The sequence below is a fragment of the Oncorhynchus mykiss genome, chromosome 5 (assembly GCF_057628025.1).
Source record: "Oncorhynchus mykiss isolate SJ-2025 chromosome 5, ASM5762802v1, whole genome shotgun sequence".
NCBI lineage: Eukaryota > Metazoa > Chordata > Actinopteri > Salmoniformes > Salmonidae > Oncorhynchus > Oncorhynchus mykiss.
This window is the reverse complement of record NC_143026.1, coordinates 21,730,069-21,757,500: the sequence shown is the minus strand read 5'-3', so window position 1 is coordinate 21,757,500 and position 27,432 is coordinate 21,730,069. Positions and strand designations below refer to the sequence as shown.

General features: G+C 45.1%; 1 protein-coding gene across 1 annotated transcript in view; it reads left to right on the top strand.

Moving 5' to 3' along the window:
- grk3 (G protein-coupled receptor kinase 3) overlaps nucleotides 1-27,432 on the top strand; it is a 108,817-nt gene that overhangs the window by 61,543 nt on the left and 19,842 nt on the right. Inside the window, exons 14-19 of the mRNA XM_090234166.1 lie at nucleotides 7,867-7,933; nucleotides 10,219-10,319; nucleotides 10,819-10,885; nucleotides 11,100-11,195; nucleotides 14,608-14,770; nucleotides 15,424-15,560. Coding sequence (XP_090090292.1) covers nucleotides 7,867-7,933; nucleotides 10,219-10,319; nucleotides 10,819-10,885; nucleotides 11,100-11,195; nucleotides 14,608-14,770; nucleotides 15,424-15,560 — 631 coding nt within the window. The remainder of the gene's footprint in view (nucleotides 1-7,866; nucleotides 7,934-10,218; nucleotides 10,320-10,818; nucleotides 10,886-11,099; nucleotides 11,196-14,607; nucleotides 14,771-15,423; nucleotides 15,561-27,432) is intronic.

Here is a 27,432-nt window from a genome sequence, read left to right as displayed (position 1 = left end):
CCCACACTGTTTCACCGTGTCCCTCACTGTTTCACCGTGTCCCTCACTGTTTAACCGTGTCCCACACTGTTTCACCGTGTCCCACACTGTTTCACCGTTTCCCACACTGTTTCACCGTGTCCCACACTGTTTCACCGTGTCCCTCACTGTTTCACCGTGTCCCTCACTGTTTCACTGTGTCCCACACTGTTTCACTGTGTCCCACACTGTTTCACTGTGTCCCACACTGTTTCACTGTGTCCCACACTGTTTCACCGTGTCCCTCACTGTTTCACCGTGTCCCTCACTGTTTCACTGTGTCCCACACTGTTTCACCGTGTCCCACACTGTTTCACTGTGTCCCACACTGTTTCACCGTGTCCCACACTGTTTCACCGTGTCCCACACTGTTTCACCGTGTCCCACACTGTTTCACCGTGTCCCTCACTGTTTCACCGTGTCCCACACTGTTTCACCGTGTCCCTCACTGTTTCACCGTGTCCCACACTGTTTCACCGTGTCCCACACTGTTTCACCGTGTCCCTCACTGTTTCACCGTGTCCCACACTGTTTCACCGTGTCCCACACTGTTTCACCGTGTCCCTCACTGTTTCACCGTGTCCCACACTGTTTCACCGTGTCCCTCACTGTTTCACCGTGTCCCACACTGTTTCACCGTGTCCCTCACTGTTTCACCGTGTCCCTCACTGTTTCACCGTGTCCCACACTGTTTCACCGTGTCCCACACTGTTTCACTGTGTCCCACACTGTTTCACCGTGTCCCACACTGTTTCACCGTGTCCCACACTGTTTCACCGTGTCCCACACTGTTTCACCGTGTCCCACACTGTTTCACCGTGTCCCACACTGTTTCACCGTGTCCCACACTGTTTCACCGTGTCCCACACTGTTTCACCGTGTCCCACACTGTTTCACCGTGTCCCACACTGTTTCACCGTGTCCCACACTGTTTCACCGTGTCCCACACTGTTTCACCGTGTCCCTCACTGTTTCACCGTGTCCCACACTGTTTCACTGTGTCCCACACTGTTTCACTGTGTCCCACACTGTTTCACCGTTTCCCACACTGTTTCACCGTGTCCCTCACTGTTTCACCGTGTCCCTCACTGTTTCACCGTGTCCCACACTGTTTCACTGTGTCCCACACTGTTTCACCGTTTCCCACACTGTTTCACCGTGTCCTACACTGTTTCTGTTTCACCGTGTCCCACACTGTTTCTGTTTCACCGTGTCCCACACTGTTTCACCGTACCGTGTCCCACACTGTTTCACCGTGTCCCACACTGTTTCACCGTGTCCCTCACTGTTTCACCGTGTCCCACACTGTTTCACCGTGTCCCTCACTGTTTCACCGTACCGTGTCCCACACTGTTTCACCGTGTCCCACACTGTTTCACCGTGTCCCACACTGTTTCACCGTGTCCCACACTGTTTCACCGTACCGTGTCCCTCACTGTTTCACCGTGTCCCTCACTGTTTCACCGTGTCCCACACTGTTTCACTGTGTCCCACACTGTTTCACCGTACCGTGTCCCTCACTGTTTCACCGTGTCCCTCACTGTTTCACCGTGTCCCTCACTGTTTCACCGTGTCCCACACTGTTTCACCGTGTCCCACACTGTTTCACCGTGTCCCACACTGTTTCACCGTGTCCCACACTGTTTCACCGTGTCCCACACTGTTTCACCGTGTCCCACACTGTTTCACCGTGTCCCACACTGTTTCACCGTTTCCCACACTGTTTCACCGTGTCCTACACTGTTTCTGTTTCACCGTGTCCCACACTGTTTCACCGTACCGTGTCCCACACTGTTTCACCGTGTCCCACACTGTTTCACCGTGTCCCTCACTGTTTCACCGTGTCCCTCACTGTTTCACCGTGTCCCTCACTGTTTCACCGTGTCCCACACTGTTTCACCGTTTCCCACACTGTTTCACCGTTTCCCACACTGTTTCACCGTGTCTCACACTGTTTCACCGTGTCCCACACTGTTTCACCGTGTCCCTCACTGTTTCACCGTGTCCCTCACTGTTTCACCGTGTCCCTCACTGTTTCACCGTGTCCCTCACTGTTTCACCGTGTCCCTCACTGTTTCACCGTGTCCCTCACTGTTTCACCGTGTTCCTCACTGTTTCACCGTGTCCCACACTGTTTCACCGTTTCCCTCACTGTTTCACCGTGTCCCTCACTGTTTCACCGTTTCCCACACTGTTTCACCGTTTCCCACACTGTTTCACCGTTTCCCACACTGTTTCACCGTGTCTCACACTGTTTCACCGTGTCCCTCACTGTTTCACCGTGTCCCTCACTGTTTCACCGTGTCCCACACTGTTTCACCGTGTCCCTCACTGTTTCACCGTGTCCCTCACTGTTTCACCGTGTCCCACACTGTTTCACCGTGTCCCACACTGTTTCACCGTGTCCCACACTGTTTCACCGTGTCCCACACTGTTTCACCGTGTCCCACACTGTTTCACCGTGTCCCTCACTGTTTCACCGTGTCCCTCACTGTTTCACCGTGTCCCACACTGTTTCTCTTTCACCGTTTCCCACACTGTTTCACCGTTTCCCACACTGTTTCACCGTGTCCCACACTGTTTCACCGTTTCCCACACTGTTTCACCGTGTCCCACACTGTTTCACCGTTTCCCTCACTGTTTCACCGTTTCCCACACTGTTTCACCGTTTCCCTCACTGTTTCACCGTGTCCCACACTGTTTCACCGTGTCCCTCACTGTTTCACCGTGTCCCACACTGTTTCACCGTTTCCCTCACTGTTTCACCGTGTCCCTCACTGTTTCACCGTGTCCCACACTGTTTCACCGTGTCCCTCACTGTTTCACCGTGTCCCTCACTGTTTCACCGTGTCCCTCACTGTTTCACTGTGTCCCACACTGTTTCACTGTGTCCCACACTGTTTCACTGTGTCCCACACTGTTTCACCGTGTCCCTCACTGTTTCACCGTGTCCCTCACTGTTTCACTGTGTCCCACACTGTTTCACCGTGTCCCACACTGTTTCACTGTGTCCCACACTGTTTCACCGTGTCCCACACTGTTTCACCGTGTCCCACACTGTTTCACCGTGTCCCACACTGTTTCACCGTGTCCCACACTGTTTCACCGTGTCCCACACTGTTTCACCGTGTCCCTCACTGTTTCACCGTGTCCCACACTGTTTCACCGTGTCCCTCACTGTTTCACCGTGTCCCACACTGTTTCACCGTGTCCCACACTGTTTCACCGTGTCCCTCACTGTTTCACCGTGTCCCTCACTGTTTCACCGTGTCCCTCACTGTTTCACCGTGTCCCACACTGTTTCACCGTGTCCCACACTGTTTCACCGTGTCCCACACTGTTTCACCGTGTCCCACACTGTTTCACCGTGTCCCACACTGTTTCACCGTGTCCCACACTGTTTCACCGTGTCCCACACTGTTTCACCGTGTCCCACACTGTTTCACCGTGTCCCACACTGTTTCACCGTGTCCCACACTGTTTCACCGTGTCCCACACTGTTTCACCGTGTCCCACACTGTTTCACCGTGTCCCACACCGTTTCACTGTTTCCCACACTGTTTCACCGTGTCCTACACTGTTTCTGTTTCACCGTGTCCCACACTGTTTCACCGTACCGTGTCCCACACTGTTTCACCGTGTCCCACACTGTTTCACCGTGTCCCTCACTGTTTCACCGTGTCCCTCACTGTTTCACCGTGTCCCTCACTGTTTCACCGTGTCCCACACTGTTTCACCGTTTCCCACACTGTTTCACCGTTTCCCACACTGTTTCACCGTGTCTCACACTGTTTCACCGTGTCCCACACTGTTTCACCGTGTCCCTCACTGTTTCACCGTTTCCCACACTGTTTCACCGTGTCTCACACTGTTTCACCGTGTCCCTCACTGTTTCACCGTGTCCCTCACTGTTTCACCGTGTCCCACACTGTTTCACCGTGTCCCTCACTGTTTCACCGTGTCCCTCACTGTTTCACCGTGTCCCACACTGTTTCACCGTGTCCCACACTGTTTCACCGTGTCCCACACTGTTTCACCGTGTCCCTCACTGTTTCACCGTGTCCCTCACTGTTTCACCGTGTCCCTCACTGTTTCACCGTGTCCCACACTGTTTCTCTTTCACCGTTTCCCACACTGTTTCACCGTTTCCCACACTGTTTCACCGTGTCCCACACTGTTTCACCGTTTCCCTCACTGTTTCACCGTGTCCCACACTGTTTCACCGTGTCCCTCACTGTTTCACCGTGTCCCACACTGTTTCACCGTTTCCCTCACTGTTTCACCGTGTCCCACACTGTTTCACCGTGTCCCTCACTGTTTCACCGTGTCCCACACTGTTTCACCGTGTCCCTCACTGTTTCACCGTGTCCCACACTGTTTCACTGTGTCCCACACTGTTTCACCGTTTCCCACACTGTTTCACCGTGTCCTACACTGTTTCTGTTTCACCGTGTCCCACACTGTTTCACCGTGTCCCTCACTGTTTCACCGTACCGTGTCCCTCACTGTTTCACCGTACCGTGTCCCACACTGTTTCACCGTGTCCCACACTGTTTCACCGTGTCCCACACTGTTTCACCGTACCGTGTCCCTCACTGTTTCACCGTACCGTGTCCCTCACTGTTTCACCGTGTCCCTCACTGTTTCACCGTGTCCCACACTGTTTCACTGTGTCCCACACTGTTTCACCGTACCGTGTCCCACACTGTTTCACCGTACCGTGTCCCTCACTGTTTCACCGTGTCCCACACTGTTTCACCGTGTCCCACACTGTTTCACCGTGTCCCACACTGTTTCACCGTGTCCCACACTGTTTCACCGTGTCCCACACTGTTTCACTGTGTCCCACACTGTTTCACCGTGTCCCACACTGTTTCACTGTGTCCCACACTGTTTCACCGTTTCCCACACTGTTTCACCGTTTCCCACACTGTTTCACCGTGTCTCACACTGTTTCACCGTGTCCCACACTGTTTCACCGTGTCCCTCACTGTTTCACCGTTTCCCACACTGTTTCACCGTGTCTCACACTGTTTCACCGTGTCCCTCACTGTTTCACCGTGTCCCTCACTGTTTCACCGTGTCCCACACTGTTTCACCGTGTCCCTCACTGTTTCACCGTGTCCCTCACTGTTTCACCGTGTCCCACACTGTTTCACCGTGTCCCACACTGTTTCACCGTGTCCCACACTGTTTCACCGTGTCCCTCACTGTTTCACCGTGTCCCTCACTGTTTCACCGTGTCCCTCACTGTTTCACCGTGTCCCACACTGTTTCTCTTTCACCGTTTCCCACACTGTTTCACCGTTTCCCACACTGTTTCACCGTGTCCCACACTGTTTCACCGTTTCCCTCACTGTTTCACCGTGTCCCACACTGTTTCACCGTGTCCCTCACTGTTTCACCGTGTCCCACACTGTTTCACCGTTTCCCTCACTGTTTCACCGTGTCCCACACTGTTTCACCGTGTCCCTCACTGTTTCACCGTGTCCCACACTGTTTCACCGTGTCCCTCACTGTTTCACCGTGTCCCACACTGTTTCACTGTGTCCCACACTGTTTCACCGTTTCCCACACTGTTTCACCGTGTCCTACACTGTTTCTGTTTCACCGTGTCCCACACTGTTTCACCGTGTCCCTCACTGTTTCACCGTACCGTGTCCCTCACTGTTTCACCGTACCGTGTCCCACACTGTTTCACCGTGTCCCACACTGTTTCACCGTGTCCCACACTGTTTCACCGTACCGTGTCCCTCACTGTTTCACCGTACCGTGTCCCTCACTGTTTCACCGTGTCCCTCACTGTTTCACCGTGTCCCACACTGTTTCACTGTGTCCCACACTGTTTCACCGTACCGTGTCCCACACTGTTTCACCGTACCGTGTCCCTCACTGTTTCACCGTGTCCCACACTGTTTCACCGTGTCCCACACTGTTTCACCGTGTCCCACACTGTTTCACCGTGTCCCACACTGTTTCACCGTGTCCCACACTGTTTCACCGTGTCCCACACTGTTTCACCGTGTCCCACACTGTTTCACTGTTTCCCACACTGTTTCACCGTGTCCTACACTGTTTCTGTTTCACCGTGTCCCACACTGTTTCACCGTACCGTGTCCCACACTGTTTCACCGTGTCCCACACTGTTTCACCGTGTCCCTCACTGTTTCACCGTGTCCCTCACTGTTTCACCGTGTCCCTCACTGTTTCACCGTGTCCCACACTGTTTCACCGTTTCACCGTTTCCCACACTGTTTCACCGTGTCTCACACTGTTTCACCGTGTCCCACACTGTTTCACCGTGTCCCTCACTGTTTCACCGTTTCCCACACTGTTTCACCGTGTCTCACACTGTTTCACCGTGTCCCTCACTGTTTCACCGTGTCCCTCACTGTTTCACCGTGTCCCACACTGTTTCACCGTGTCCCTCACTGTTTCACCGTGTCCCTCACTGTTTCACCGTGTCCCACACTGTTTCACCGTGTCCCACACTGTTTCACCGTGTCCCACACTGTTTCACCGTGTCCCTCACTGTTTCACCGTGTCCCTCACTGTTTCACCGTGTCCCTCACTGTTTCACCGTGTCCCACACTGTTTCTCTTTCACCGTTTCCCACACTGTTTCACCGTTTCCCACACTGTTTCACCGTGTCCCACACTGTTTCACCGTTTCCCACACTGTTTCACCGTGTCCTACACTGTTTCTGTTTCACCGTGTCCCACACTGTTTCACCGTGTCCCTCACTGTTTCACCGTACCGTGTCCCTGTTACACCGTGTCCCACACTGTTTCACCGTGTCCCACACTGTTTCACCGTGTCCCACACTGTTTCACCGTGTCCCACACTGTTTCACCGTGTCCCACACTGTTTCACCGTGTCCCACACTGTTTCACCGTGTCCCACACTGTTTCACCGTGTCCCACACTGTTTCACCGTGTCCCACACTGTTTCACCGTGTCCCACACTGTTTCACCGTGTCCCACACTGTTTCACCGTGTCCCACACTGTTTCACCGTGTCCCACACTGTTTCACCGTGTCCCACACTGTTTCACTGTTTCCCACACTGTTTCACCGTGTCCTACACTGTTTCTGTTTCACCGTGTCCCACACTGTTTCACCGTACCGTGTCCCACACTGTTTCACCGTGTCCCACACTGTTTCACCGTTTCCCACACTGTTTCACCGTTTCCCACACTGTTTCACCGTTTCCCACACTGTTTCACCGTGTCCCACACTGTTTGTTTCACCGTGTCCCACACTGTTTCACCGTGTCCCACACTGTTTCACCGTGTCCCACACTGTTTCACCGTGTCCCACACTGTTTCACCGTGTCCCACACTGTTTCTGTTTCACCGTGTCCCACACTGTTTCACCGTGTCCCACACTGTTTCTGTTTCACCGTGTCCCACACTGTTTCTGTTTCACCGTTTCCCACACTGTTTCACCGTTTCCCACACTGTTTCACCGTACCGTGTCCCACACTGTTTCACCGTGTTCCACACTGTTTCTGTTTCACCGTTTCCCACACTGTTTCACCGTTTCCCACACTGTTTCACCGTTTCCCTCACTGTTTCACCGTGTCCCACACTGTTTCACCGTTTCCCACACTGTTTCACCGTTTCCCACACTGTTTCACCGTACCGTGTCCCACACTGTTTCACCGTGTTCCACACTGTTTCTGTTTCACCTTTTCCCACACTGTTTCACTGTTTCACCGTTTCCCACACTGTTTCACCGTGTCCCACACTGTTTCACTGTTTCCCACACTGTTTCACCATGTCCCTCACTCCTTCCCTCCTTCCACCACAGTAACACTAACAGCCTTCCTCTCTGTATCTTCTCTCTAGGCACAGTCCCTTCAGACAGCACAAGACCAAAGACAAACATGAGATTGACCGGATGACGCTCACTATGGTAAGGCCTCCTTATGTGCACACACACACACTATGATAGATCTTTGTGTACACTACAGTGTGCACAAAGCACACACACACTCATTGAGATGTCCTTATGTGCACACACACACACACACACACACACACATTGAGATGTCCTTATTTGCACACACACACACTATGATAGATCTTTGTGTAAACTACAGTGCGCACAAAGCACACACACACTCATTGAGATGTCCTTATGTGCACTAGAACACACAGCATGTGGTTAGTTCATGTTGACACAGAACAGAAGTATTCATACCCCTTGATTTATTCCACATGTTGTTACAGCCTGAATTCAAAATGGATTAAATAGATACTTTTTTATAGAAATGTTTGCATATTCATTGACCATGAAATATTTCATTTACATAAGTATTCACACCATTTTCAGGTCTTGTAATAGATTTTCAAGTAGAATTAAGTAAAAACTGTAACTTGGCCACTCAGGAACATTCCAAGTCTTCTTGGTAAGCAACTCCAGTGTATATTTGGCCTTGTGTTTTAGGTTATTGTCCTGCTGAAAGGTGAATTCATCACTCAGTGTCTGGTAGAAAGCAGACAACCAGGTTTTCCTCTAGGATTTTGTCTGTGCTTAGCGACATTCCATTTCTTATTTTATCCTGATAAACTCCCCAGACCTTACTAATTACAAACATACCCATAACATGATGCAGCCACCACTATGCTTGAAAATATGGAGAGTGGTACTGTAATGTGGTGTATTGGATTTGACCCGAACGCAACACTTGGTATTCATTTTTTTGCCACATTTTTTGCAGAATTACTTTGACATTGTAGTCATTTAGCAGACTCTTCTCCAGAGCGACTTAGTTAGTGCATCTTAAGATCGTTTTAAGATTCATTTTTTGATTAATTTGTTTAAAAAAAAATGATCCGCTGACATTATGGGGTATTGTGGGTAGGGAGTGACAAAACATCTGTATAATCAATTTTCAAATCAGATTGTAACACAACAGAATGTGTAAAAAGTCTAGGAATGTGAATACTGTCTGAAGGCCCCTGTATACGCAAAGTAAGGATTTATCCTTCAATACACTGAAACAAATGCACACACACCCCCCCACAGCATTACATATCCTGGAGATATCATCTTCACAGATGTTGCAGAAAACTCATAGTCTGCCTCATAATGCCCAGGGAATGAGAGAGAGGCAGGAGAGAACTGAGAAGAGGTTCTGGCAGGAACGAGGGTGAATTTGTATCCTTACTTTGCATCCCTGTCTCTGCCTGCTACAAACAGCATCAGATTACACCATAGAGGGAGCATCTTGAGTGGTGCAGTGGTCTAAGGCACAGCATCGCAGTACTAGCTGTGCCACTAGAGATCCTGGTTCGAGTCCAGGCTCTGTCGCAGCCGGTCGCGACCGGGGTGGCGCACAATTAGTCCAGCGTCACCCGGGTTAGGGGAGGGTTTGGCCAGCAGGGATCCCGTCGCACACTAGCGACTCCAGTGGCAGGCTGGGCGCAATGCACTCTGGTCACGTGTTTCCTCCAACACATTGGTGCGGCTGGCTTCCGGGTTAAGCGGGCATTATTGTGCCAAGAAGCTTGGCTGGGTTGTTTCGGAGGGCGCACGGCTCTCGACCTTCGCCTCTCCCGAGTCCGTACGGGAGTTGCAGCGATGGGACAAGACTAACTACTAATTGGATACCATGAAATTGGGGAGAAAGAAAGCCATAGAGTGTGTCCTAGCATAGCCTACGAGGGGAGGCCAGCCGTGCCAAACCCTCTTGAGAAGCTACACTCACGCAGAGTTTCGTTGCAGCTACTCCTCAGGACCACGATTAGCTGGATCAGGTGTTAGAGCAGGGCTGGTAGTTCTCCTTGAAGAGGGTTGGTCACCCCTGGTCTTGACTAGAGTATGTCTACTGTAGAAGACTATGGCATATCAGAGCAGAGAGAACCACCCCTCTGTTAGGAGAGGCTAAACAAGGAAAGTATTGTCAGTCGAGATTAAATCAGATTAGGTTTTAATCCAGCCACTTAATCTGAGTAATCTATATAATCCCTGTTAGGAATTCTGATTTAATGGTTTTATTAGATAAATGATCACCACCAAAGTCAGAGGGCTTGGAATGAGAGTGTTATGGAGGAGAACTGTGGACATACAGTTCTCTCAATTTTCAATACATATGGAATAAGCTTTATTGTCATGATAAATCAAGTCAGTATTTTATCTTGTTAAAGCAGGAAATGAGACTAATCTCCTCCCCTTTCTCTCTCTCCTCTCCATAGAACGTGGAGTTGCCAGACTCGTTCTCTGTGGAGCTGAAGGGTCTATTGGAGGGCCTGCTTCAGAGAGACGTGGTGAAAAGACTGGGCTGCCTGGGACGAGGGTACACACGCGCGCACAACCACACACACCCAAACACCTGCTACTACTAACATCGTTTTACAATCATTGATGTTAATGTTAGGTTTTAAGAAACTTCAACCTTGGACTGCATACCTCATAAACCGTATTTAACTGTTCTGGGCTAGCCATTTGTCTTTCAATGCACCAATAGAGTTACCTTGCACCTGTCCTGAGCAACATGATTGAATATTTCCATTGGTTCTCTGTCCAACCTTGTGGCGAGTATAAGGCCTAGTGTGAATACTGTGAAAGGCCTATACATTATAATAGTCTGTAACCTAGTTTGTAGAGGACAGTTTTAATTTGGAGTTTGGTTCTGTGGGAAATACTGCCTCCTGCTGTTATGACATGGAACTGGAACTGTTCCAATGTGAGAATGACCTGGCTTTTTCTCTCTCGCTCCCTTTCTCTCCACACACACACACACACACACACACACACACACACACACACACACACACACACACTCACACACACAGGGCCCCAGAGGTGAAGGAGCATCTGTTCTTCAAAGGCATTGACTGGCAACAAGTGTATCTCCAGAAGGTAAGGCGTGTGTGTGTTGAATCAGGTGACCAGGTTCGTTATAAAGCCTCCCAGTCTGGACAGTCGTCCCTGTTCTCTTTCTCTCCATCTGTTGCCATGGTTACTCCTCTGCTGTAGGAATGTAGTCGTTGTTTTGTTCACTCACCCTTTTTTTTTTCTCTAATACTTATCCCCTCCCCCCCCCCCCCCCTCTTCCTCCTCTCCTCTCCTCCAGTATTCTCCCCCTCTCATCCCTCCTAGAGGAGAGGTAAATGCAGCAGATGCTTTTGACATTGGTTCCTTTGATGAGGAGGACACCAAGGGTATCAAGGTAAAGCTCCAACACACACAACCCTTATCTCATGAAACACCAAGGGCATCAAGGTAAAGCTCCAACACACACAACCCTTATCTCATGAAGCACCAAGGGTATCAAGGTAAAGCTCCAACACACACACAACCCTTATCTCATGAAACACCAAGGGCATCAAGGTAAAGCTCCAACACACACACAACCCTTATCTCATGAAACACCAAGGGTATCAAGGTAAAGCTCCAACACACACAACCCTTATCTCATGAAACACCAAGGGCATCAAGGTAAAGCTCCAACACACACAACCCTTATCTCATGAAACACCAAGGGCATCAAGGTAAAGCTCCAACACACACAACCCTTATCTCATGAAACACCAAGGGTATCAAGGTAAAGCTCCAACACACACACAACCCTTATCTCATGAAACACCAAGGGCATCAAGGTAAAGCTCCAACACACACACAACCCTTATCTCATGAAACACCAAGGGCATCAAGGTAAAGCTCCAACACACACACAACCCTTATCTCATGAAACACCAAGGGCATCAAGGTAAAGCTCCAACACACACACAACCCTTATCTCATGAAACACCAAGGGCATCAAGGTAAAGCTCCAACACACACACAACCCTTATCTCATGAAACACCAAGGGCATCAAGGTAAAGCTCCAACACACACACAACCCTTATCTCATGAAACACCAAGGGTATCAAGGTAAAGCTCCAACACACACACAACCCTTATCTCATGAAACACCAAGGGCATCAAGGTAAAGCTCCAACACACACAACCCTTATCTCATGAAACACCAAGGGTATCAAGGTAAAGCTCCAACACACACACAACCCTTATCTCATGAAACACCAAGGGCATCAAGGTAAAGCTCCAACACACACACAACCCTTATCTCATGAAACACCAAGGGCATCAAGGTAAAGCTCCAACACACACAACCCTTATCTCATGAAACACCAAGGGTATCAAGGTAAAGCTCCAACACACACACAACCCTTATCTCATGAAACACCAAGGGCATCAAGGTAAAGCTCCAACACACACACAACCCTTATCTCATGAAACACCAAGGGCATCAAGGTAAAGCTCCAACACACACACAACCCTTATCTCATGAAACACCAAGGGCATCAAGGTAAAGCTCCAACACACACAACCCTTATCTCATGAAACACCAAGGGCATCAAGGTAAAGCTCCAACACACACACAACCCTTATCTCATGAAACACCAAGGGCATCAAGGTAAAGCTCCAACACACACAACCCTTATCTCATGAAACACCAAGGGCATCAAGGTAAAGCTCCAACACACACACAACCCTTATCTCATGAAACACCAAGGGCATCAAGGTAAAGCTCCAACACACACACAACCCTTATCTCATGAAACACCAAGGGCATCAAGGTAAAGCTCCAACACACACACAACCCTTATCTCATGAAACACCAAGGGCATCAAGGTAAAGCTCCAACACACACAACCCTTATCTCATGAAACACCAAGGGCATCAAGGTAAAGCTCCAACACACACAACCCTTATCTCATGAAACACCAAGGGCATCAAGGTAAAGCTCCAACACACACAACCCTTATCTCATGAAACACCAAGGACATCAAGGTAAAGCTCCAACACACACAACCCGTATCTCATGAAACACCAAGGGCATCAAGGTAAAGCTCCAACACACACAACCCTTATCTCATGAAACACCAAGGGCATCAAGGTAAAGCTCCAACACACACACAACCCTTATCTCATGAAACACCAAGGGCATCAAGGTAAAGCTCCAACACACACAACCCTTATCTCATGAAACACCAAGGGCATCAAGGTAAAGCTCCAACACACACAACCCTTATCTCATGAAACACCAAGGGCATCAAGGTAAAGCTCCAACACACACAACCCTTATCTCAAGAAACACCAAGGGCATCAAGGTAAAGCTCCAACACACACACAACCCTTATCTCATGAAACACCAAGGGCATCAATGTAAAGCTCCAACACACACAACCCTTATCTCATGAAACACCAAGGGCATCAAGGTAAAGCTCCAACACACACAACCCTTATCTCATGAAACACCAAGGGCATCAAGGTAAAGCTCCAACACACACACAACCCTTATCTCATGAAACACCAAGGACATCAAGGTAAAGCTCCAACACACACACAACCCTTATCTCATGAAACACCAAGGGCATCAAGGTAAAGCTCCAACACACACAACCCTTATCTCATGAAACACCAAGGGCATCAAGGTAAAGCTCCAACACACACACAACCCTTATCTCATGAAACACCAAGGGCATCAATGTAAAGCTCCAACACACACAACCCTTATCTCATGAAACACCAAGGGCATCAAGGTAAAGCTCCAACACACACACAACCCTTATCTCATGAAACACCAAGGACATCAAGGTAAAGCTCCAACACACACACAACCCTTATCTCATGAAACACCAAGGGCATCAAGGTAAAGCTCCAACACACACACAACCCTTATCTCATGAAACACCAAGGGCATCAGTCAAATCCACAGCATTATATAACCGCTGATCCTGATATACACACTCACCTACATCATACTGCAACGCTCACACATGCTCACACACACGGAGCCTGAGGTGTAACGTGACTCTATCAGTGTTCAGAGAGAAAGTCCTTCCAACAGAGGTTTAGCATTACACAACAGTATTAGGAACGTTGGGAGTGTTCCAGGCTGCCTTAATTACAGTGGTGCTGCACAGCTTAGCTGGTCTCACAAGGACTGGTGACGTGGTTCTCAGGTATTACTTCACTTAGCCTTCCAACTCATAGCTGTGTCGTTTCTCTCCCTCTTTCTCTCCTCTTCCTCTCCCCTTTCACCTCTCTTTCTCTCCTCTTCCTCTCCCCTTTCACCTCTTTCTCTCCTCTTCCTCTCCCCTTTCACCTCTCTTTCTCTCCTCTTCCTTTCCCCTTTCACCTCTTTCTCTCCTCTTCCTCTCCCCTTTCACCTCTCTTTCTCTCCTCTTCCTCTCCCCTTTCACCCCTCTTTCTCTCCTCTTCCTCTCCCCTTTCACCTCTCTTTCTCTCCTCTTCCTCTCCCCTTTTACCTCTCTCCCTCTTTCTCTCCTTTCACCTCTCTCCCTCTTTCTCTCCTCTTCCTCTCCCCTTTCACCCCTCTTTCTCTCCTCTTCCTCTCCCCTTTCACCTCTCTTTCTCTCCTCTTCCTCTCCCCTTTCACCTCTCTCCCTCTTTCTCTCCTCTTCCTCTCCCCTTTCACCTCTCTCCCTCTTTCTCTCCTCTTCCTCTCCCCTTTCACCTCTCTCCCTCTTTCTCTCCTCTTCCTCTCCCCTTTCACCTCTCTCCCTCTTTCTCTCCTCTCCCTCTCCCCTTTCACCTCTCTCCCTCTCTCCAGTTGTTGGACAGTGACCAGGAGTTGTATAAGAACTTCCCGCTGGTCATCTCAGAGCGCTGGCAGCAGGAGGTGGCTGAGACGGTGTACGAGGCGGTCAACTCCGACACGGACAAGAACGAGGCCCGCAAGAGGGCCAAGAACAAACAGCTGGGCCACGAGGAGGGTGAGGACACACACGACGCACGTCTCCACGCACGCGACGCACGTCTCCACGCACGCGACGCACGTCTCCACGCACGCGACGCACGTCTCCACGCACGCGACGCACGTCTCCACGCACGCGACGCACGTCTCCACGCACGCGACGCACGTCTCCACGCACGCGACGCACGTCTCCACACGCGCGACACACGTCTCCACGCACACGACGCACGTCTCCACGCACACGACGCACGTCTCCACGCACACGACGCACGTCTCCACGCACACACAACGCACGTCTCCACGCACACACGACGCACGTCTCCACGCACACACGACGCACGTCTCCACGCACACACGACGCACGTCTCCGCGCACACGACGCACGTCTCCGCGCACACGACGCACGTCTCCGCGCACACGACGCACGTCTCCGCGCACGTCTCCGCGCACACGACGCACGTCTCCACGCACACGACGCACGTCTCCACACACGTCACACTAGAGATATTGCAATATTTTTGTATTGATGATATGACTTGTGTTGTAACAAAACACTGGAACATAGTGTTTTATCATTGTGCAGCCCTACCTCACACACATCATGTGGGTAAGCTTTTCCTTGTACCTGCTGGCGCTGGCTTTCCTTCCATGTGTGTTTATTGTGTGTTTCAGACTATGCCCTGGGGAAGGACTGTATAATGCACGGCTACATGTTGAAGCTGGGGAACCCGTTCCTGACGCAGTGGCAGCGCCGATACTTCTACCTGTTCCCCAACCGAGTGGAGTGGAGGGGAGAGGGGGAGTCACGGGTGAGCAACACACAAGCTACCTTACCCAATCCCTTTTTGTGTGCCTGTGTGTCTAAGTTGGTGTGCTTCTTCTGTTGTTCACGTGTGTGGTCGTCTGTCTGTTTCCACTTACAAGCATGTGCTTTCATGGGTGTGTGATGGGTGTGTGTATTCTTCGTCATCGTCCATCTGTCTGTCAGTGCATGAAGGTTGTCTGTCCTCGCTCCATTCTGTAGGCCTGGATTAAAACATGAAAACATTCTCTAGGCCTGGATGAAAACATGAAAACATTATGTCGGCCTGGATAAAAACATTCTGTAGGCCTGGATATAAAACATTCTGTCGGCCTGGATATAAACATTCTGTAGGCCTGGATGAAAACATGAAAATATTATGTAGGCCTGGATATAAAACATTCTGTAGGCCTGGATAAGAACATGAAAACATTATGTAGGCCTGGATAAAAACATTCTGTAGGCCTGGATAAGAACATGAAAACATTATGTAGGCCTGGATATAAAACATTCTGTAGGCCTGGATAATAACATGAAAACATTATGTAGGCCTGGATAAAAACATTCTGTAGGCCTGGATATAAAACATTCTGTAGGCCTGGATATAAAACATTCTGTAGGCCTGGATATAAAACATTCTGTCGGCCTGGATATAAACATTCTGTAGGCCTGGATGAAAACATGAAAACATTATGTAGGCCTGGATATAAAACATTCTGTAGGCCTGGATAAGAACATGAAAACATTATGTAGGCCTGGATATAAAACATTCTGTAGGCCTGGATAAAAACATTCTCTAGGCCTGGATGAAAACATGAAAACATTATGTAGGCCTGGATATAAAACATTCTGTAGGCCTGGATGAAAACATTCTGTAGGCCTGGATATAAAACATTCTGTAGGCCTGGATATAAACATTCTGTAGGCCTGGATATAAACATTCTGTAGGCCTGGATATAAACATTATGTAGGCCTGGATAAAAACATTCTGTAGGCCTGGATATAAAACATTCTGTAGGCCTGGATATAAACATTCTGTAGGCCTGGATATAAAACATTATGTAGGCCTGGATATAAAACATTCTGTAGGCCTGGATGAAAACATTCTGTAGGCCTGGATATAAAACATTCTGTAGGCCTGGATGAAAACATGAAAACATTATGTAGGCCTGGATATAAAACATTCTGTAGGCCTGGATATAAAACATTCTGTAGGCCTGGATATAAACATTCTCTGAGCCTGGATAAAAACATTCTGTAGGCCTGGATATAAAACATTCTGTAGGCCTGGATATAAAACATTCTGTAGGCCTGGATATAAATATTCTGTAGGCCTGGATATAAAACATTCTGTAGGCCTGGATATAAACATTCTCTAAGCCTGGATAAAAACATTCTGTAGGCCTGGATATAAAACATTCTGTAGGCCTGGATATAAAACATTCTGTCGGCCTGGATATAAACATGAAAACATTCTCTAGGCCTGGATAAAAACATTCTCTAGGCCTGGATATAAAACATTCTGTAGGCCTGGATATAAAACATTCTGTAGGCCTGGATATAAATATTCTGTAGGCCTGGATATAAAACATTCTGTAGGCCTGGATATAAAACATTCTGTAGGCCTGGATGAAAACATTCTGTAGGCCTGGATATAAAACATTCTGTAGGCCTGGATGAAAACATTATGTAGGCCTGGATATAAAACATTCTGTAGGCCTGGATATAAAACATTCTGTAGGCCTGGATATAAACATTCTCTGAGCCTGGATAAAAACATTCTGTAGGCCTGGATATAAAACATTCTGTAGGCCTGGATATAAAACATTCTGTAGGCCTGGATATAAATATTCTGTAGGCCTGGATATAAAACATTCTGTAGGCCTGGATATAAACATTCTCTAAGCCTGGATAAAAACATTCTGTAGGCCTGGATATAAAACATTCTGTAGGCCTGGATATAAAACATTCTGTAGGCCTGGATATAAAACATTCTGTCGGCCTGGATATAAACATGAAAACATTCTCTAGGCCTGGATAAAAACATTCTCTAGGCCTGGATATAAAACATTCTGTAGGCCTGGATATAAAACATTCTGTAGGCCTGGATATAAATATTCTGTAGGCCTGGATATAAAACATTCTGTAGGCCTGGATATAAACATTCTCTAAGCCTGGATAAAAACATTCTGTAGGCCTGGATATAAAACATTCTGTAGGCCTGGATATAAAACATTCTGTAGGCCTGGATATAAAACATTCTGTCGGCCTGGATATAAACATGAAAACATTCTCTAGGCCTGGATAAAAACATTCTCTAGGCCTGGATATAAAACATTCTGTCGGCCTGGATATAAAACATTCTGTCGGCCTGGATATAAAACATTCTGTCGGCCTGGATATAAACATGAAAACATTCTCTAGGCCTGGATAAAAACATTCTCTAGGCCTGGATATAAAACATTCTGTCGGCCTGGATAAAAACATTCTGTAGGCCTGGATGAAAACATGAAAACATTATGTCGGCCTGGATAAAAACATTCTCTAGGCCTGGATAAAAACATTCTCTAGGCCTGGATATAAAACATTCTCTAGGCTTGGATGAAAACATTCTGGAGGCCTGGATGAAAACATTCTGTAGGCCTGGATGAAAACATTCTGTAGGCCTGGATAAAAACATTCTGTAGGCCTGGATAAAAACATTAAAACATTCTGTAGGCCTGGATAAAAACATTAAAACATTCTGTAGGCCTGGTTAAAAACATTCTCTAGGCCTGGATGAAAACATTCTCTAGGCCTGAATAAAAACATTCTGTAGGCCTGGATAAAAACATTCTGTAGGCCTGAATAAAAACATTCTGTAGGCCTGGATAAAAACATTCTCTAGGCCTGGATATAAAACATTCTCTAGGCCTGAATGAAAACATTCTGTAGGCCTGGATAAAAACATTCTCTAGGCCTGAATAAAAACATTCTATAGGCCTGGATAAAAACATTCTCTAAGCCTGGATGAAAACATTCTCTAGGCCTGGATAAAAACATTCTCTAGGCCTGGATATAAAACATTCTGTCGGCCTGGATATAAAACATTCTGTCGGCCTGGATATAAAACATTCTGTCGGCCTGGATATAAAACATTCTGTCGGCCTGGATAAAAACATTCTCTAGGCCTGGATATAAAACATTCTGTAGGCCTGGTTATAAAACATTATGTAGGCCTGGATATAAAACATTCTTTCGGCCTGGATATAAAACATTCTGTAGGCCTGGATAAAAACATTCTCTAGGCCTGGATATAAAACATTCTGTAGGCCTGGTTATAAAACATGTAGGCCTGGATAAAAACATTCTGTAGGCCTGGATAAAAACATTCTGTAGGCCTGGATAAAAACATTCTGTAGGCCTGGATAAAAACATTCTCTAAGCCTGAATAAAAACATTCTCTAGGCCTGGATATAAAACATTCTGTCGGCCTGGATATAAAACATTATGTAGGCCTGGATATAAAACATTCTGTAAGCCTGGATGAAAACATTCTGTAGGCCTGGATGAAAACATTCTGTAGGCCTGGATAAAAACATTCTCTAGGCCTGGATGAAAACATGAAAACATTCTGTAGGCCTGGATAAAAACATTCTGTAGGCCTGAATAAGAACATGAAAACATTCTGTAGGCCTGGATAAAAACATTCTCTAGGCCTGGATGTAAAACATTCTGTCGGCCTGGATATAAAACATTCTGTAGGCCTGGATAAAAACATTAAAACATTCTGTAGGCCTGGATAAAAACATTCTCTAGGCCTGGATAAAAACATTCTGTCGGCCTGGATATATAACATTCTGTAGGCCTGGATAAAAACATTAAAACATTCTGTAGGATAAAAACATTAAAACATTCTGTAGGCCTGGATAAAAACATTCTCTAGGCCTGGATGAAAACATTATGTAGGCCTGGATATAAAACATTCTGTAGGCCTGGATATAAAACATTCTGTAGGCCTGGATATAAAACATTCTCTAGGCTTGGATGAAAACGTAAAAACATTCTGTAGGCCTGGATAAAAACATGAAAACATTCTGTAGGCCTGAACAAATACATTCTGTAGGCCTGGATAAAAACATGAAAACATTCTGTAGGCCTGGATAAAAACATTCTCTAGGCCTGGATATGAAACATTCTCTAGGCCTGGATATAAAACATTCTGTCGGCCTGGATATAAACATTCTGTAGGCCTGGATGAAAACATGAAAACATTCTGTAGGCCTGGATAAAAACATTCTGTAGGCCTGGATAAGAACATGAAAACATTATGTAGGTCTGGATAAATACATTCTGTAGGCCTGGATAAAAACATGAAAACATTCTGTAGGCCTGGATAAAAACATTAAAACATTCTGTAGGCCTGGATAAAAACATTCTGTAGGCCTGGATGAAAACATTCTGTAGGCCTGGATGAAAACATTCTGTAGGCCTGGATGAAAACATTCTGTAGGCCTGGATGAAAACATTCTGTAGGCCTGGATGAAAACATTCTGTAGGCCTGGATGAAAACATTCTGTAGGCCTGGATAAAAACATTAAAACATTCTGTAGGCCTGGATAAAAACATAAAAATATTCTGTAGGCCTGGATAAAAACATTCTGTAGGCCTGGATATAAAACATTGTCGGCCTGGATATAAAACATTCTGTAGGCCTGGATGAAAACATTCTGTAGGCCTGGATATAAAACATTCTGTAGGCCTGGATAAAAACATTAAAACATTCTGTAGGCCTGGATAAAAACATTAAAACATTCTGTAGGCCTGGATAAAAACATTATGTAGGCCTGGATAAGAACATGAAAACATTCTGTAGGCCTGGATATAAAACATTCTGTAGGCCTGGATAAAAACATTCTCTATGCCTGTATTAAAACATTCTATAGGCCTGGATATAAAACATTCTGTAGGCCTGGATGAAAACATTAAAACATTCTCTAGGCCTGAATAAAAACATTCTGTAGGCCTGGATTAAAACATTCTCTAGGCCTGGATGAAAACATTCTCTAGGCCTGGATGAAAACATTCTGTAGGCCTGGATAAAAACATGAAAACATTCTGTAGGCCTGAACAAATACATTCTGTAGGCCTGGATAAAAACATGAAAACATTCTGTAGGCCTGGATAAAAACATTCTCTAGGCCTGGATATGAAACATTCTCTAGGCCTGGATATAAAACATTCTGTCGGCCTGGATATAAACATTCTGTAGGCCTGGATGAAAACATGAAAACATTCTGTAGGCCTGGATAAAAACATTCTGTAGGCCTGGATAAGAACATGAAAACATTATGTAGGTCTGGATAAATACATTCTGTAGGCCTGGATAAAAACATGAAAACATTCTGTAGGCCTGGATAAAAACATTAAAACATTCTGTAGGCCTGGATAAAAACATTCTGTAGGCCTGGATGAAAACATTCTGTAGGCCTGGATGAAAACATTCTGTAGGCCTGGATGAAAACATTCTGTAGGCCTGGATGAAAACATTCTGTAGGCCTGGATAAAAACATTAAAACATTCTGTAGGCCTGGATAAAAACATAAAAATATTCTGTAGGCCTGGATAAAAACATTCTGTAGACCTGGATATAAAACATTGTCGGCCTGGATATAAAACATTCTGTAGGCCTGGATGAAAACATTCTGTAGGCCTGGATATAAAACATTCTGTAGGCCTGGATAAAAACATTAAAACATTCTGTAGGCCTGGATAAAAACATTAAAACATTCTGTAGGCCTGGATAAAAACATTATGTAGGCCTGGATAAGAACATGAAAACATTCTGTAGGCCTGGATATAAAACATTCTGTAGGCCTGGATAAAAACATTCTCTATGCCTGTATTAAAACATTCTATAGGCCTGGATATAAAACATTCTGTAGGCCTGGATGAAAACATTAAAACATTCTCTAGGCCTGAATAAAAACATTCTGTAGGCCTGGATTAAAACATTCTCTAGGCCTGGATGAAAACATTCTCTAGGCCTGGATGAAAACATTCTGTAGGCCTGGATGAAAACATTCTGTAGGCCTGGATGAAAACATTCTGTAGGCCTGGATGAAAACATTCTGTAGGCCTGGATGAAAACATTCTGTAGGCCTGGATGAAAACATGAAAACATTCTGTAGGCCTGGATAAAAACATTCTGTAGGCCTGGATAAGAACATTCTCTAGGCCTGGATGAAAACATAAAAACATTTTGTAGGCCTGGATAAGAACATTCTCTAGGCCTGGATGAAAACATAAAAACATTCTGTAGGCCTGGATAAAAACATTCTCTAGGCCTGGATGTAAAACATTCTGTTGGCCTGGATATAAAACATTCTGTAGGCCTGGATAAAAACATATAAACATTCTGTAGGCCTGGATAAAAACATTAAAACATTCTGTAGGCCTGGACAAAAACATTCTGTAGGCCTGGATAAAAACATTCTCTAGGCCTGGATGAAAACATAAAAACATTCTGTAGGCCTGGATAAGAACATGAAAACATTCTGTAGGCCTGGATAAAAACATTCTCTAGGCCTGGATGTAAAACATTCTGTCGGCCTGGATATAAAACATTCTGTAGGCCTGGATAAAAACATTAAAACATTCTGTAGGCCTGGATAAAAACATTAAAACATTCTGTAGGCCTGGATAAAAATATTCTCTAGGCCTGGATAAAAACATTCTCTAGGCCTGGATAAAAACATTCTATAGGCCTGGATAAAAACATTCTCTAAGCCTGGATGAAAACATTCTCTAGGCCTGGATAAAAACATTCTCTAGGCCTGGATATAAAACATTCTGTCGGCCTGGATATAAAACATTCTGTCGGCCTGGATATAAAACATTCTGTCGGCCTGGATATAAAACATTCTGTCGGCCTGGATAAAAACATTCTCTAGGCCTGGATATAAAACATTCTGTAGGCCTGGTTATAAAACATTATGTAGGCCTGGATATAAAACATTCTTTCGGCCTGGATATAAAACATTCTGTAGGCCTGGATAAAAACATTCTCTAGGCCTGGATATAAAACATTCTGTAGGCCTGGTTATAAAACATGTAGGCCTGGATAAAAACATTCTGTAGGCCTGGATAAAAACATTCTGTAGGCCTGGATAAAAACATTCTGTAGGCCTGGATAAAAACATTCTCTAAGCCTGAATAAAAACATTCTCTAGGCCTGGATATAAAACATTCTGTCGGCCTGGATATAAAACATTATGTAGGCCTGGATATAAAACATTCTGTAAGCCTGGATGAAAACATTCTGTAGGCCTGGATGAAAACATTCTGTAGGCCTGTATGAAAACATTCTGTAGGCCTGGATAAAAACATTCTCTAGGCCTGGATGAAAACATGAAAACATTCTGTAGGCCTGGATAAAAACATTCTGTAGGCCTGAATAAGAACATGAAAACATTCTGTAGGCCTGGATAAAAACATTCTCTAGGCCTGGATGTAAAACATTCTGTCGGCCTGGATATAAAACATTCTGTAGGCCTGGATAAAAACATTAAAACATTCTGTAGGCCTGGATAAAAACATTCTCTAGGCCTGGATAAAAACATTCTGTCGGCCTGGATATATAACATTCTGTAGGCCTGGATAAAAACATTAAAACATTCTGTAGGATAAAAACATTAAAACATTCTGTAGGCCTGGATAAAAACACTCTCTAGGCCTGGATGAAAACATTATGTAGGCCTGGATATAAAACATTCTGTAGGCCTGGATATAAAACATTCTGTAGGCCTGGATATAAAACATTCTCTAGGCTTGGATGAAAACATAAAAACATTCTGTAGGCCTGGATAAAAACATGAAAACATTCTGTAGGCCTGAACAAATACATTCTGTAGGCCTGGATAAAAACATGAAAACATTCTGTAGGCCTGGATAAAAACATTCTCTAGGCCTGGATATGAAACATTCTCTAGGCCTGGATATAAAACATTCTGTCGGCCTGGATATAAACATTCTGTAGGCCTGGATGAAAACATGAAAACATTCTGTAGGCCTGGATAAAAACATTCTGTAGGCCTGGATAAGAACATGAAAACATTATGTAGGTCTGGATAAATACATTCTGTAGGCCTGGATAAAAACATTAAAACATTCTGTAGGCCTGGATAAAAATATTCTCTAGGCCTGGATAAAAACATTCTCTAGGCCTGGATAAAAACATTCTATAGGCCTGGATAAAAACATTCTCTAAGCCTGGATGAAAACATTCTCTAGGCCTGGATAAAAACATTCTCTAGGCCTGGATATAAAACATTCTGTCGGCCTGGATATAAAACATTCTGTCGGCCTGGATATAAAACATTCTGTCGGCCTGGATATAAAACATTCTGTCGGCCTGGATAAAAACATTCTCTAGGCCTGGATATAAAACATTCTGTAGGCCTGGTTATAAAACATTATGTAGGCCTGGATATAAAACATTCTGTAGGCCTGGATATAAAACATTCTGTAGGCCTGGATAAAAACATTCTCTAGGCCTGGATATAAAACATTCTGTAGGCCTGGTTATAAAACATGTAGGCCTGGATAAAAACATTCTGTAGGCCTGGATAAAAACATTCTGTAGGCCTGGATAAAAACATTCTGTAGGCCTGGATAAAAACATTCTCTAAGCCTGAATAAAAACATTCTCTAGGCCTGGATATAAAACATTCTGTCGGCCTGGATATAAAACATTATGTAGGCCTGGATATAAAACATTCTGTAAGCCTGGATGAAAACATTCTGTAGGCCTGGATGAAAACATTCTGTAGGCCTGTATGAAAACATTCTGTAGGCCTGGATAAAAACATTCTCTAGGCCTGGATGAAAACATGAAAACATTCTGTAGGCCTGGATAAAAACATTCTGTAGGCCTGAATAAGAACATGAAAACATTCTGTAGGCCTGGATAAAAACATTCTCTAGGCCTGGATGTAAAACATTCTGTCGGCCTGGATATAAAACATTCTGTAGGCCTGGATAAAAACATTAAAACATTCTGTAGGCCTGGATAAAAACATTCTCTAGGCCTGGATAAAAACATTCTGTCGGCCTGGATATATAACATTCTGTAGGCCTGGATAAAAACATTAAAACATTCTGTAGGATAAAAACATTAAAACATTCTGTAGGCCTGGATAAAAACATTCTCTAGGCCTGGATGAAAACATTATGTAGGCCTGGATATAAAACATTCTGTAGGCCTGGATATAAAACATTCTGTAGGCCTGGATATAAAACATTCTCTAGGCTTGGATGAAAACATAAAAACATTCTGTAGGCCTGGATAAAAACATGAAAACATTCTGTAGGCCTGAACAAATACATTCTGTAGGCCTGGATAAAAACATGAAAACATTCTGTAGGCCTGGATAAAAACATTCTCTAGGCCTGGATATGAAACATTCTCTAGGCCTGGATATAAAACATTCTGTCGGCCTGGATATAAACATTCTGTAGGCCTGGATGAAAACATGAAAACATTCTGTAGGCCTGGATAAAAACATTCTGTAGGCCTGGATAAGAACATGAAAACATTATGTAGGTCTGGATAAATACATTCTGTAGGCCTGGATAAAAACATGAAAACATTCTGTAGGCCTGGATAAAAACATTAAAACATTCTGTAGGCCTGGATAAAAACATTCTGTAGGCCTGGATGAAAACATTCTGTAGGCCTGGATGAAAACATTCTGTAGGCCTGGATGAAAACATTCTGTAGGCCTGGATAAAAACATTAAAACATTCTGTAGGCCTGGATAAAAACATACAAATATTCTGTAGGCCTGGATAAAAACATTCTGTAGGCCTGGATATAAAACATTGTCGGCCTGGATATAAAACATTCTGTAGGCCTGGATGAAAACATTCTGTAGGCCTGGATATAAAACATTCTGTAGGCCTGGATAAAAACATTAAAACATTCTGTAGGCCTGGATAAAAACATTAAAACATTCTGTAGGCCTGGATAAAAACATTATGTAGGCCTGGATAAGAACATGAAAACATTCTGTAGGCCTGGATATAAAACATTCTGTAGGCCTGGATAAAAACATTCTCTATGCCTGTATTAAAACATTCTATAGGCCTGGATATAAAACATTCTGTAGGCCTGGATGAAAACATTAAAACATTCTCTAGGCCTGAATAAAAACATTCTGTAGGCCTGGATTAAAACATTCTCTAGGCCTGGATGAAAACATTCTCTAGGCCTGGATGAAAACATTCTGTAGGCCTGGATGAAAACATTCTGTAGGCCTGGATGAAAACATTCTGTAGGCCTGGATGAAAACATTCTGTAGGCCTGGATGAAAACATTCTGTAGGCCTGGATGAAAACATTCTGTAGGCCTGGATGAAAACATGAAAACATTCTGTAGGCCTGGATAAAAACATTCTGTAGGCCTGGATAAGAACATTCTCTAGGCCTGGATGAAAACATAAAAACATTCTGTAGGCCTGGATAAAAACATTCTCTAGGCCTGGATGTAAAACATTCTGTTGGCCTGGATATAAAACATTCTGTAGGCCTGGATAAAAACATATAAACATTCTGTAGGCCTGGATAAAAACATTAAAACATTCTGTAGGCCTGGACAAAAACATTCTGTAGGCCTGGATAAAAACATTCTCTAGGCCTGGATGAAAACATAAAAACATTCTGTAGGCCTGGATAAGAACATGAAAACATTCTTTAGGCCTGGATAAAAACATTCTCTAGGCCTGGATGTAAAACATTCTGTTGGCCTGGATATAAAACATTCTGTAGGCCTGGATAAAAACATTAAAACATTCTGTAGGCCTGGATAAAAATATTCTCTAGGCCTGGATAAAAACATTCTCTAGGCCTGGATAAAAACATTCTCTAGGCCTGGATAAAAAACATTCTGTCGGCCTGGATATATAACATTCTGTCGGCCTGGATATATAACATTCTGTCGGCCTGGATATATAACATTCTGTCGGCCTGGATAAAAACATTCTGTCGGCCTGGATGAAAACATTCTGTCGGCCTGGATGAAAACATTCTGTAGGCCTGGATGAAAACATTCTCCTGGCCTGGATATAAACATTCTGTAGGCCTGGATAAAAACATTCTGTAGGCCTGGATAAAAACATTAAAACATTCTGTAGGCCTGGATAAAAACATTCTGTAGGCCTGGATGAAAGCATTCTGTAGGCCTGGATGAAAACATTCTCTAGGCCTGGATGAAAACATTCTCTAGGCCTGGATGAAAACATTCTGTAGGCCTGGATGAAAACATTCTGTAGGCCTGGATGAAAACATTCTGTAGGCCTGGATGAAAACATTCTGTAGGCCTGGATGAAAACATTCTGTCGGCCTGGATGAAAACATTCTGTAGGCCTAGATAAAAAACATTCTCTAGGCCTGGATATAAACATTCTGTAGGCCTGGATATAAACATTCTGTAGGCCTGGATATAAACATTCTGTAGGCCTGGATATAAAACATTCTGTAGGCCTGGATATAAACATTCTGTAGGCCTGGATATAAAACATTCTGTAGGCCTGGATAAAAACATTCTCTAGGCTTGGATGAAAACATGAAAACATTATGTAGGCCTGGATATAAAACATTCTGTAGGCCTGGATGAAAACATTCTGTAGGCCTGGATATAAAACATTCTGTAGGCCTGGATGAAAACATGAAAACATTATGTCGGCCTGGATAAAAACATTCTGTAGGCCTGGATGAAAACATTCTGTAGGCCTGGATGAAAACATTCTGTAGGCCTGGATATAAAACATTCTGTAGGCCTGGATGAAAACATTATGTAGGCCTGGATATAAAACATTCTGTCGGCCTGGATATAAAACATT